Here is a 13,496-nt window from a genome sequence, read left to right as displayed (position 1 = left end):
GCCTTAATTGTCTAAGAGAGAGGAAACCCCAACTTAATTAGGTCTATAATCAATAGCCTAACTGTTAAATGTGCCTGGCTTTATAAATCGTCCATATACATTACCAGTCAAAAGTTTGGACACACCTACTCATTTAAGGGTTTTTCTTTATTTTTACTATTTTCTACATTGTAGAAAATTTGCACACTCTTGGCATTCTCTCAACCATCTTCATGAGGAATGCTTTTCCAACAGTCTTGAAGGGGTTCCCTCATATGCTGAGCACTTGTTAGCTGTTTTTCCTTCTCTGCAGTCTAACTCATCCCAAACCATCTCAATTGGGTTGATGTCGGGGGACTGTGGAGGCAGGTCATCTGATGCAGCATTCCATCACTCTCCTTCTTGGTCAAATAGCCCTTACACAGCCTGGAGGTGTGTTGGGGCATTGTCCTGTTGAAAAACAAATGATAGTCCCACTAAACACAAACCAGATGGGATGGCGTATTGCTGCAAATTGTTGTGGTAGCCATGCTGGTTAAGTGTGCCTTGAATTCTAAATAAAACATAGCAGTATCACCAGCAAAGCACCCCCATACCATCACACCTCCTCCTCCATGCTTCACGGTGGGAACTACACATGCGGAGATCATCCGTTCATCTACTCTGCGTCTCACAAAGACACGGCGGTTGGAACCAAAAACCTCAAATTTGGACTCATCAGACCAAAGGACAGATTTCCACCGGTTTAATGTCCATTGCTCGTGTTTCTTGGCCCAAGCATGTCTCTTCTTATTAGTGTCCTTTAGTAGTGGTTTCTTTGCAGCAAAGTCGACCATGAAGGCCTGATTCACGCCGTCTGCTCTGAACTGTTGATGTCTGTTACTTGAACTCTGTGAAGCATTTATTTGGGCTCCAATCTGAAGTTAACTCTAATGAACTTATCCTCTGCAGCAGAGGTAACTCTGGGTCTTTCCTGAGGCGGTCCTCATGAGAGCCAGTTTCATCATAGCGCTTGGTTATTTTTTTCGACTGCACTTGAAGAAACTTTCAATGTTCTTATTTTTCCGTATTAACTGACCATCATGTCTTAAAGTAATGATGGACTGTCTTTTCTCTTTGCTTATTTGAGCTGTTCTTGCCATAATATGGACTTGGTCTTTTACCAAATAGCCCTATCTTCTGTGTACCACCCCTACCTTGTCACAACACAACTGATTGGCTCAAAAGCAGATGGAAGGAAATTCCACAAACTTTTAATCAGGCACACCTGTTAATTGAAATGCATTCCAAGTGACAACCTCAGGAAGCTGGTTGAGAGAATGCCAGGAGTGTGCAAAGCTGTCATCAAGGCAAAGGGTGGCTACTTTCAAGAATTTCAAATATAAAAAAGTTTTGTTTAACACTTTATTGGTTACTACGTGATTCCATATGTGTTCATAGTTTTGATGTCTTCACTACTATTTTCTACATTGTAGAATAATACAAATATTGAAAAACCCTGGAATGAGTAGGTGTCCAAACTTTTGACTGGTACTATATGTGTGAGTGCATTCGAAAAGTATTCAGACCCCTTCCCTTTTTCCACATTTTGTTACATTACAGCCTTATTCTAAAATGGATTAAATAAATAAATCTCAGCAATCTACAAACAATACCCCATTATGACAAAGCGAAAACAGTTTTTTTGAAATGTATGCAAATGTATTACAAATAAAAAAACGAAATACCTTATTTACATAAGTATTTGGACTCTTTGCTCGAAATTGAACTCCGGTGCATCCTGTTTCCATTGATCATCCTTGAGATGTTTCTACAACTTGATTGGAGTCCACCTGTGGTAAATTAAATTGATTGGACATCATTTGGAAAGGCACACACCTGTCTATATAAGGTCCCACAGTTGACAGTGCATGTCAGAGCAAAAACCAAGCCATGAGATCGAAGGAATTGTCCGTAGAGCTCTGAGACAGGATTGTGTCGGCACATATCTGGGAAAGGGAACCAAAAAATTTCTGCAGCATTGAAGGTCCCCAAAAACACGGTGGCCTCCATCATTCTTAAATGGAAGAAGTTTTGAACCACCAAGACTCTTCCTAGAGCTGGCCGCCCGGCCAAACTGAGCAATCGGGGGAGAAGGGCCTTGGTCAGGGGGGTGACCAAGAACCCAATGGTCACACTGACAGCACTCTAAATTTCCTCTGTGAAGATGGGAGAACCTTCCAGAAGGACAACCATCTCTGCAGCACTCCACCAATCAGGCCTTTTATGGTAGAGTGGCCAGACAGAAGCCACTCCGCAATAAAAGGCACATGACAGCCTGCTTGGAGTTTGCCAAAAGGCACCTAAAGACTCTCAGACCATGAGAAACAAGATTCTCTGGTCTGATGAAACCATTATTGAACTTTTTGGCCTGAATGCCAAGCGTCACGTCTGGAGGAAACCTGGCACCGCCATCCCTACGGTGAAGCATGGTGGTGGCAGCATCATGCTGTGGGTATGTTTTTCAGCGGCAGGGACTGGGAGACTAGTCAGGATGAAGGCAAAGATGAACGGAGCAAAGTACAGAGCGATCCAGAGCGCTCAGGACCTCAGACTGGGGCGAAGGTTCACCTTCCAATAGGACAATAACCCTAAGCGCACAGCCAAGACAACGCAGGAGTGGCTTCGGGACTAGTCTCTGAATGTTTTTGAGTGGCCCAGCAAGAGCCCGGACTTGAACCCGATCGAACATCTCTGGAGAGACCTGAAAATAGCTGTGAAAAAAATGCTCCCCATCCAACCTGACAGAGCTTGAGAAGATCTGCAGAGAAGAATGGGAGAAACTTCCCAAATACAGGTGTGCCAAGGTTGTTGCGTCATTCCCAAGAAGACTCGAGGCTGTAATCGCTGCCAAAGGTGCTTCAAGTACTGAGTAAAGGGTCTGAATATTTATGTAAATGTGATATTTCCGTTTTTTTTTTTTTTTTTAAATTAGCAACCATTTCTACAAATCAGTTTTTGCTATGTCATTTGGGGTATTGTGTGTAGGTTGAGGGGGAAACAAATCAATTTTGGAATAAGGCTGTAACGTAACAAAATGTGGAAAAAGTCTAGGGGTCTGAGTACTTTCCGAAGGCACTGTGTATATATATGTGTGTGTGTGATACTTTAATTAGAACAGACACTGGTAGTTTATTTAGTGTTGTTTACACTGTTCGAAATGGTCAGAAAAAAATATGATATTGTAATTGTAACACACAATACTCACGCAACACTTGTTCCTATACCCTCCTTTTTCTTGATCTCCAGTAGTTTCCACAACTAAGTCAAATGTCTTCCACTCATCTGACTTTCCCTTTCCCTTCTGAACAACCAGTAAACACTCTCCCGTTTTCGAGTTTCTTTTTCACATCCTCCGCATCCATTTTGCTGTCACGTGTTATGGCGTTCGGAGTTGGATATAACCCATTTATTGATGTGATTATGATATGCTATAGGTCAGGCCCTATTGGTCATTTGCATGCGATGCATACATGTTTCACGTAAAGAGAGCAAGGGTTGAGGGAATAGGGAATGTTTTTCCTAAAGAAATTAGGGATTTCGATAATTTTTGTCAGAGAAATAAGTAAAACGAAATAGCTGATATTATGTTGCAGCTTCAGCACAGACAGCGCGATAAACACTTGCTGTGCTGTGGTACCTTTTCGCTGCAGCAGGGAGGAGAGAGAGACGACGTGCACCAGTCACACAGGCATTCAGTCTTCTTTTTGGCATGCCCATCGGGCTCCCTCTTGAGTCATTTGTGTCTTAATTATTTAATCAAACAGTGCTTTTAAAGCTCCGCGCATATAGTTGATTTTATTCAAACACATAGTCTATATATGGAAAAATACACATAAAAAAAAAACTGACAACTCTCTGTCCACCAAGATTTTTTGTTGTTGGGGACAGCCCTAGATCCATTTCCCAGCTGGGTCATTAAAGTTGCACGCGCAGTTCGTCATCAGAAACCTCTTTGTTTTAGTGCAAGTTAACAAATAAGTAATCAGAGGGTTATCGCCTACAATATCACAGATGTCATCAGAGGATTGATTACCTAGGAAGCTATCTAGGCAAGGTAAATAGAGCTAGATAAATCCAGAATAAGAATAATTGTTGAACATGGCTATAGCCATCAGTCTTGTGTGTTTTCATGGTCATCACTCACTCACTGTTACATTTGTCAAGGTCCCGACACCAGCATTAGCTATCCTGCTACACACCAGCATTAGCTGTCCTGCTACAGAGCTTTTTGATGTCAGGATGCGAGCGCATCACTCAAACGTGACGTTTGATGGTAAACAGAAAATGGCTCTGTGGTTTGATCACTAACCATCAGACTACCTGACCACTAGAGGGAACACTGACTCACATTCATTTGATGACCGCAGTTCACCTGTTGAACAGATGGTCAATTTTCTCAGGATTAATACTATGTGTGCGCATGTCCGTCCTCATTCTACAGGACATCCTGTGTCTTTGAGAGACTATTGATTGAGCTGGACCTTGCTGGACCACATTTGCTGCATTAAGCACCTATTATCGAGCCATGTCTGCTTTGCTCCACATCTGCCGCAGCATTCACATATTGCCACCAACAGTAAATCACTTCCTACGTGCTTATTATGATTTGTTTTATGGAAATGCTGTGAATAATGAGCACCGGCTGTTTATTTGTGCCGTTTCCAATTTTCATGTCCTTTCACAGCTGAAAATTGATACATAACACAACCGTTTTTTAAGGTGCTTAATGTCGCTCTCTCTCTCACTCGCTCTCTCTGCACAGCTGCCCATATGGTGGCGGTTTCTCCTTCAGACCAAAAAGCTCTCGAAACTCTGCTGAAAGCCTAGAGAAAGAGAGTAGTGTACGTGTGTGCCCGCCCACCTGACAGGGTGTGCATGCATGCTCTGCCGTAGGGGTGCTGGAGTGTATAGACCGTGGTTGAGTTGCTAAATCCCAGACAGCCTCTCCACCCACCAGTTACCCTGGGGAACAGCCACCACACTCTACTGTGTGTGGGCAGGGGCCCAGCTTCACCAAATAAACAAAGTCTTGTGTCAAAGGTGAGGTAGACATGGTGTTGAAGATGGCTGATTCCAAGTGCCATGAAATGGATATTAGTTCTGAATATGGATCACAGAGACTGACTTACCATAGCACAGCACTACAGCCAAATGGAATGCTCGATTAGACTAGCTTGTGAAAGTTAACAAGCTCTCACTTTTTCTTGTTCCCTTCAGATGAGAACACTCATGAGTCCAACGAAGATGGAGAGGGAGAAGGACAACGACTGAGGAGAAGAAGAAGAAGGAGGAAGGGAACAACAGCTCCAGGAGGAGGGACAGTCGCTGGCCAGGCTACAGACTCCAACCCTGGGGATCCAACCATGGCTCCGACGCCCACGAAGGAGGAAGGCGAGCGGCTCAGCAAGAACAAGAGGAGGAAGCTAAAGAAGAAACGCCACAAAGAGAAGCTCCTGTCTCTGGGTCTGATGCCCCGCGCTGCAGCTCTGGAGTTCACCTACCAGAGAGAGGGGGATAGGGAGGAGGAGGAGGACGAGGAGGAGGAGGAGGATGAAGAGATGAGGCAGAGAAGAGCAGCTGAAGTGATGGACTTCCTCAGGACCACACAGGAGATCTACGTGTCTGATCGTAAGTATCATACCAGGGCTGCTAATCAACCCAGATACGGTCACATATAGCCTAGGCCAGGGCTCTCCAACCCTGTTCCTGGATGTCTACCCTCCTGTATCTTTTCAATCCAACCCCAGTTGTAACTAACCTGAGTCAGTTTATCAATCAGGTAATTATTAGAATCAGGTGCGCTAGAATAGGTTGGACTGGAAACCTACAGGATGGTAGCTCTCCAGGAACAGGGATAGGCTGTGTCTCACTCTTCCTAAGAGCTGGCCAAAAGTAGTGCACTGTATGGGGAAAGGGGGTTTTACCCATGCTCTTCAAGTGCCGAAGCATAGTTTATTTTATAGCCTTCAGATTGGCTGAAAATAAATAATTTGAGGAGCACTGTGCAGAGCACGACCCAAATTGAAAATGAAAACGCAGGTAATGAATCACTAACCTATAACACAAATGGTCACAACTTGAGGACCTTGAGAGATTTTAAGGTCTCAGGTGTTTAGGATACTTCCTCATGCTCAAGCGTAATGTACAGGCTCTGGCATAATCCCTCCCTGACTTGCCTCTGGAAGAAAGGCTTCTTTGTTGATGGTGAGTTACTGTGGAAGGCTAGGAAGGAAGACCTCTGGAAATGTCCACTCTTGTTCAGTTAAAGGGGCTCAGATGCTCATTTCCTTAATATGCACCTCTGTCTCAACATAGACCCCATGATTGTTAAGGTATTAGAGACATTGGTAAAAGCTCCATTTGCTGCTGTCATATGACCGAATTTGCCCACATCCTGCTTAGCGCAGCCCCCATTCAGCATTGGAGCTTTTAATGGTTGGTGAAGTAAAAGTATCTCCTCCTCTTTCCTCACACTCTCCGGGGTCATCGCCTGCAGGCAGGCTTCATGTGTCCTCTGTGGTAGTGGAGGGCCTTCTGACCAGCCTGTCCAATGGAACATTCTCCCCTGCTGTTTTGGCCCAGCTCCACAGCCTCAAGTCCCTGGTGCAGCAACAGGACACAGAGAGACTTGCCAAGGCTCTGCAGGAGCTCCAGAACAGCTCTACCATGTCTCCTAGTGAGTAGTCTTATCTGGTTTTACTTTACCTCAACTACCCTGGCCTTAACCATTCTTGTCTGAGCTCACCTGTCCATACTACCAGTCACCTAATCATACATCACCTCACCTCTCAATACCTGCCCTCACCTGGCCATACTAGGCCTTACCTATACATGCATGCTCTCACCTATCCAAACACAAACCAGTTTGAGAGTCACCAGTATCTCCTGCCACCTGGTGTTTTACTCAAGAGCTGCCAGGAGAGCAGTCTTTGTACAGGTCTGGAAATTGTGAATGAGAGAGTCTCAGGTGTGTGTGTTTGGGTCAGTTTAAATCTAACTGATAGGATCTGTGGTAACTTGGCTGGCCCTTGTGCAGAGTATACTACTGCGGTATATTATACGACTGTCCTGTCCAGGGGATTCAGGGCACGGCCGAGCAGGTGGTCATAGTGATGCTCAACTCTCTGCCCTCGTCGCCAAGGCAATGCTGAAGAGGAAAACAAACTCCCCTCCAGTCCAGACCAGTGATCAGTTCCCACAGTAGACTCTCTATAGACCAGGGATGATCAACTAGATTCAGCCTCGGGCCAATTCTTTTTCTTGAGTGGATGGTCGGGGGGCCGGAACATAATTACTAATAATTTGTAGACTGCAAATTGACCGCAAGAAAATATAATATTTGACTAAAACATAATCATTTCAAACCTTGCTTACATTTTGTATATGATCACGTGTTTATTATGTGTGTGAATACTTGGGAACAGATTTCCAAAATGAAAGTCACTTGGAGCTGATTTCTGGTGTTTTTACAGTCTTATGCCCGACAATGAAAATTCAACAAAATATATATACACTGCTCAAAAAAATAAAGGGAACACTTAAACAACACAATGTAACTCCAAGTCAATCACACTTCTGTGAAATCAAACTGTCCACTTAGGAAGCAACACTGATTGACAATAAATGTCACATGCTGTTGTGCAAATGGAATAGACAACAGGTGGAAATTATAGGCAATTAGCAAGACACCCTCAATAAAGGACTGGTTTTGCAGTTGGTGACCACAGACCACTTCTCAGTTCCTATGCTTCCTGGCTGATGTTTTGGTCACTTTTGAATGCTGGCGGTGCTTTCACTCTAGTGGTAGCATGAGATGGAGTCTACAACCCACACAAGTGGCTCAGGTAGTGCAGCTCATCCAGGATGGCACATCAATGCGAGCTGTGGGAAGGTTTGCTGTGTCTGTCAGCGTAGTGTCCAGAGCATGGAGGCGCTACCAGGAGACAGGCCAGTACATCAGGAGACGTGGAGGAGGCCGTAGGAGGGCAACTACCCAGCAGCAGGACTGCTACCTCCGCCTTTGTGCAAGGAGGAGCAGGAGGAGCACTGCCAGAGCCCTGCAAAATGACCTCCAGCAGGCCACAAATGTGCATGTGTCTGCTCAAACCGGTCAGAAACAGACTCCATGAGGGTGGTATGAGGGCCCCGACGTCCACAGGTGGGGTTGTGCTTACAGCCCAACACCATGCAGGACGTTTGGCATTTGCCAGAGAACACCAAGATTGGCAAATTCGCCACTGGCGCCCTGTGCTCTTCACAAATGAAAGCAGGTTCACACTGAGCACGTGACAGACGTGACAGAGTCTGGAGACGCCGTGGAGAACGTTCTGCTGCCTGCAACATCCTCCAGCATGACCGGTTTGGCGGTGGGTCAGTCATGGTGTGGGGTGGCATTTCTTTGGGGGGCCGCACAGCCCTCCATGTGCTCGCCAGAGGTAGCCTGACTGCCATTAGGTACCGAGATGAGATCCTCAGACCCCTTGTGAGACCATATGCTGGTGCGGTTGGCCCTGGGTTCCTCCTAATGGAAGACAATGCTATACCTCATGTGGCTGGAGTGTGTCAGCAGTTCCTGCAAGAGGTAGGCATTGATGCTATGGACTGGCCCGCCCGTTCCCCAGACCTGAATCCAATTGAGCACATCTGGGACATCATGTCTCGCTCCATCCACCAACGCCACGTTGCACCACAGACTGTCCAGGAGTTGGCGGATGCTTTAATCCAGGTCTGGGAGGAGATCCCTCAGGAGACCATCCGCCACCTCATCAGGAGCATGCCCAGGCGTTGTAGGGAGGTCATACAGGCACGTGGAGGCCACACACACTACTGAGCCTCATTTTGACTTGTTTTAAGGACATTACATCAAAGTTGGATCAGCCTGTAGTGTGGTTTTCCACTTTAATTTTGAGGGTGACTCCAAATCCAGACCTCCATGGGTTGATAAATTTGATTTTCATTGATAATTTTTGTGTGATTTTTGTTGTCAGCACATTCAACTATGTAAAGAAAAAAGTATTTAATAAGATTATTTCATTCATTCAGATCTAGGATGTGTTATTTTAGTGTTCCCTTTATTTTTTTGAGCAGTGTATATTTTTGCCCTTAAAACACTTGGGTGGCCAAATAAAACCACCCGCGGGCCACAAGTTGGGGAACCCTGCTATAGACTCACTATAAACTAAAACCATACAGCTTATTCCTGCTGGTCCCCTCCACCTGCTCCTCAGATGTGGACAAGCTTTGTGAATTTCCCAAAAAACTTAATTAGTCATTAAAGGGGAAGCTTTGGATTCAACATTGGCCAGCATCCCTGTGGAATGCTTTCGACACCTTGTAGGGTTCATGTCTCGACAAATAGAGGCTGTTCAGAGGGCGAGGGGGGGGGGGCACACTGCTCCGGCACTGTTTGTTCATTTTGCTACTGTCCACCAGTCTTTGGCTTGGGTGGCTGAAGTCTTAGGCAATTTTTTGGGGCCTTCCTCTGACACTGCCTGATATAGAGGTCCTAGGTGACAGAGAGCTCGGCCCCAGTGCTGTACTGGGCCGTCTGCACCACCCTCTGTTGCGCTTTGTAGTCGAGGGCTGCACATTTGCCATACCAAGCGGTGATGCCGTCATTCAAGATGCTCTATAATTTTTTGAGGATCTGAGGGCCCATGCCAAATATTTTCTGCCTACTTATGGGGAAGAGGTGCAGTCGTGCCCTCTTCATGACTGTGCGGGTGTGTGTGTGTGGACCATGTTAATTCCTTAGGGATGTGGACGCCAAGGAACTTGAAGCTCTCGACCTGCTCCACTACAGCCCTGTCGATGTGGATGAGGGCGTGTTCTCCCCTCTTTCTCCTGTAGTCCACGATCAGCTCCTTGGTCTTACTGACATTGAGGGAGCGGTTGTTCGCCTGTCACCACACTGCCAAGTGTCTGACCTCCACCCTGTAGGCTGTCTCATCGCTGTCGGTGATCAGGCCTACCACCGTCAGCAAACTTGATGATGGTGTTGGAGTCATGCGTGGCCACGCAGTCGTGGGTGAACGGGGAGTACAGGAGGGGACTAAGCACGCACTCCTGAGGGGCCCCTGTGTTGAAGGTCAGCGTGGCGGAGGTGTTTTTGCCTACCCTTACCACCTGGGGCCGGCCTGTCAGGAAGTCCAGGATCCAGTTGCAGAGGGAGGTGTTCAGTCCCGAGCTTGGTGATGAGCTTGTGGGGGACTATGGTATTGAACACTGAGCTGTAGTCTATGAACAGCATTCTCACATTAGTTATTTCCCGTCTTGTCCAGGTGGGAGATGGCAGTGTGAAGTGCAATGAGATTGTGTCATTTGTGGACCCGTTGGGGCGGTATGCAAATTAGGGTAGGTCCAGGGTGTCTGGGATGATGATGTTGATGTGTGTCATGACCAGCCTTTCAAAGCACTTCATAATTACAGATGTGAGTGCTACAGGGCGATAGTCATTTAGGCAGGTTACCTTGGAACTCTTGGGAACAGGGACAATAGTGGTCAGCTTGAAACATGTTGGGATTACTAACTGGGTCAAGGAGAGGTTAAAACACAGACGGTACACACAGACAGACGGGTACAGTACTAGACTTAGACCAGGATAATTAGTTTACTTGTCCTCATCACTATGGAATGGCAATAATGACCTCATTAAATAACTAATGTTTATCCACTCATTGTTCCTAATTGCAATCAAACTGTAATGTAACGTGTGTCTCGTCTTTCCAGGTGAGGCCACTGCAGTTGTGTCCCTATTTCAATACTGGATCACAGACATCCTGCCCCTGCAGAGACAGGAAGACAGGCCAACCAACAACACAAACCTCTTAGTCGAACCAACGAACAACACAGCCTTAGACTTTCCTAGATGTTCAAGGTTTTAAACAATACTACTGACGGAAAACGTATCTGACTTCATTCATTGTGAGCCCACAACCATGAACAGTAAATCTGTGAACTGTTTGAGGAGAATACTGCATATAAAAGTTTTAAAGGTGCCACACATAGGATTATTTTAGAATTTTTGCATTGTAATTTCCAAAAATGTCCGTAATACATCTGCAGTAATAGTGGAATGATAGTGTTTGGAAGTATTACTTACCTGCCGTGTTATGATTGGCTGTGATATTCGCCTATTGATTTCTCCCGCCGGGCAGGCATCTGTTTTCAAAATGGGAAATCTGTTCTGACTTTGGTATCTAGTGGAAATCGGATCAAGCGGATAATGTAGAAATAGCTCTTTCGTTTTCTGGTTGCTAAAATTCTACGCTCAATTTCAGTTTGTGAGAAAACAAGCACTGAATAGTGTAGAGAATCATTGTACCATCTAAATCGCTGTGAAATACATTTTCAATAACAAACAAAAAATGTTTTTACAGCTGTTTGAAGCTGGTGGACCAAAAGTAAATGGCTCAACCGCGAGTCTCCGCCATGTTATGGGGATATGGATGCGGGGGAGATTTGTTTTGAATGCAGCCTAGTGCTGTTGCAATTCACCTAGCTTCCCCACAGGAGAAATTCAGAGAAATTCTGTGTGTAGCACCTTTTTAAGCATTTTTTAAAAGAAATTTATTTTTTGTTTGTTTATGCACACTCGTTAAGCTGTTAATTAGGAGTGGATATGTATGGTAATGTCTGTGTGCGTATTAAAAAGTTTGTTTTGATAAAGATTTTGCTTTTATTTTTATTGCCCACCTGATATACAGTAAGACATTACACTCTAATTACTTCTTCAAATATAGAGGCTGTTGGATCATTCTACCTTCCATGAGTAAGCGTGATAATGCCACTATTGAGTTACTGTTAGTTGTTTCATATGATAGCATGGATACCTAATTAGGAGTAGCATAACACTTAGGTCATTTGGAAGGAGGACGCTGAGACGTAAATGCCAAGTATGCCCTAAATCTACACGTGTACAGTGGGGAGAACAAGTATTTGATACACTGCCGATTTTGCAGGTTTTCCTACTTACAAAGCATGTAGAGGTCTGTAATTTTTATCATAGGTACACTTCAACTGTGAGAGACGGAATCTAAAACAAAAATCCAGAAAATCACATTGTATGATTTTTAAGTAATTAATTTGCATTTTATTGAATGACATAAGTATTTGATACATCAGAAAAGCAGAACTTAATATTTGGTACAGAAACCTTTGTTTGCAATTACAGAGATCATACGTTTCCTGTAGGTCTTGACCAGGTTTGCACACACTGCAGCAGGGATTTTGGCCCACTCCTCCATACAGACCTTCTCCAGATCCTTCAGGTTTCGAGGCTGTCGCTGGGCAATACGGACTTTCAGCTCCCTCCAAAGATTTTCTATTGGGTTCAGGTCTGGAGACTGGCTAGGCCACTCCAGGACCTTGAGATGCTTCTTACGGAGCCACTCCTTAGTTGCCCTGGCTGTATGTTTCGGGTCGTTGTCATGCTGGAAGACCCAGCCACGACCCATCTTCAATGCTCTTACTGAGGGAAGGAGGTTGTTGGCCAAGATCTCGCGATACATGGCCCCATCCATCCTCCCCTCAATACGGTGCAGTCGTCCTGTCCCCTTTGCAGAAAAGCATCCCCAAAGAATGACGTTTCCACCTCCATGCTTCACGGTTGGGATGGTGTTCTTGGGGTTGTACTCATCCTTCTTCTTCCTCCAAACACGGCGAGTGGAGTTTAGACCAAAAAGCTCTATTTTTGTCTCATCAGACCACATGACCTTCTCCCATTCCTCCTCTGGATCATCCAGATAGTCATTGGCAAACTTCAGACGGGCCTGGACATGCGCTGGCTTGAGCAGGGGGACCTTGCGTGCGCTGCCGGATTTTAATCCATGACGGTGTAGTGTGTTACTAATGATTTTCTTTGAGACTGTGGTCCCAGCTCTCTTCAGGTCATTGACCAGGTCCTGCCGTGTAGTTCTGGGCTGATCCCTCACCTTCCTCATGATCATTGATGCCCCACGAGGTGAGATCTTGCATGGAGCCCCAGACCGAGAGTGATTGACCGTCATTTTGAACTTCTTCCATTTTCTAATAATTGCGCCAACAGTTGTTGCCTTCTCACCAAGCTGCTTGCCTATTGTCCTGTAGCCCATCCCAGCCTTGTGCAGGTCTACAATTGTATCCCTGATGTCCTTACACAGCTCTCTGGTCTTGGCCATTGTGGAGAGGTTGGAGTCTGTTTGATTGAGTGTGTGGACAGGTGTCTTTTATACAGGTAACGAGTTTAAACAGGTGCAGTTAATACAGGTAATGAGTGGAGAACAGGAGGGCTTCTTAAAGAAAAACTAACAGGTCTGTGAGAGACGGAATTCTTACTGGTTGGTAGGTGATCAAATACTTATGTCATGCAACAAAATGCTAATTAATTACTTAAAAATCATACAATGTGATTTTCTGGATTTTTGTTTTAGATTCTGTCTCTCACAGTTGAAGTGTACCTATGATAAAAATTTACAGACCTCTACATGCTTTGTAAG

The 13,496-nt window shown here is 45.2% G+C and overlaps 1 protein-coding gene across 1 annotated transcript; it reads left to right on the top strand.

Annotated features, from left to right (window-relative positions):
- The first annotated feature begins 5,199 nt into the window (after positions 1-5,199).
- Positions 5,200-10,926, top strand: LOC121539154 (glutamate-rich protein 1). Its single transcript, XM_045214871.1, has 3 exons — positions 5,200-5,649; positions 6,518-6,697; positions 10,750-10,926. Exons 1-3 carry the CDS (start codon positions 5,385-5,387, stop codon positions 10,902-10,904), a joined length of 600 nt encoding a protein of 199 aa, XP_045070806.1. The 5' UTR covers positions 5,200-5,384; the 3' UTR covers positions 10,905-10,926.
- Positions 10,927-13,496: the final 2,570 nt, after the last annotated feature.

Source organism: Coregonus clupeaformis, unplaced genomic scaffold, assembly GCF_020615455.1.
Source record: "Coregonus clupeaformis isolate EN_2021a unplaced genomic scaffold, ASM2061545v1 scaf0329, whole genome shotgun sequence".
NCBI lineage: Eukaryota > Metazoa > Chordata > Actinopteri > Salmoniformes > Salmonidae > Coregonus > Coregonus clupeaformis.
Note: the sequence above shows the minus strand (reverse complement) of the source record. Positions and strands in the feature narration are given on the sequence as shown.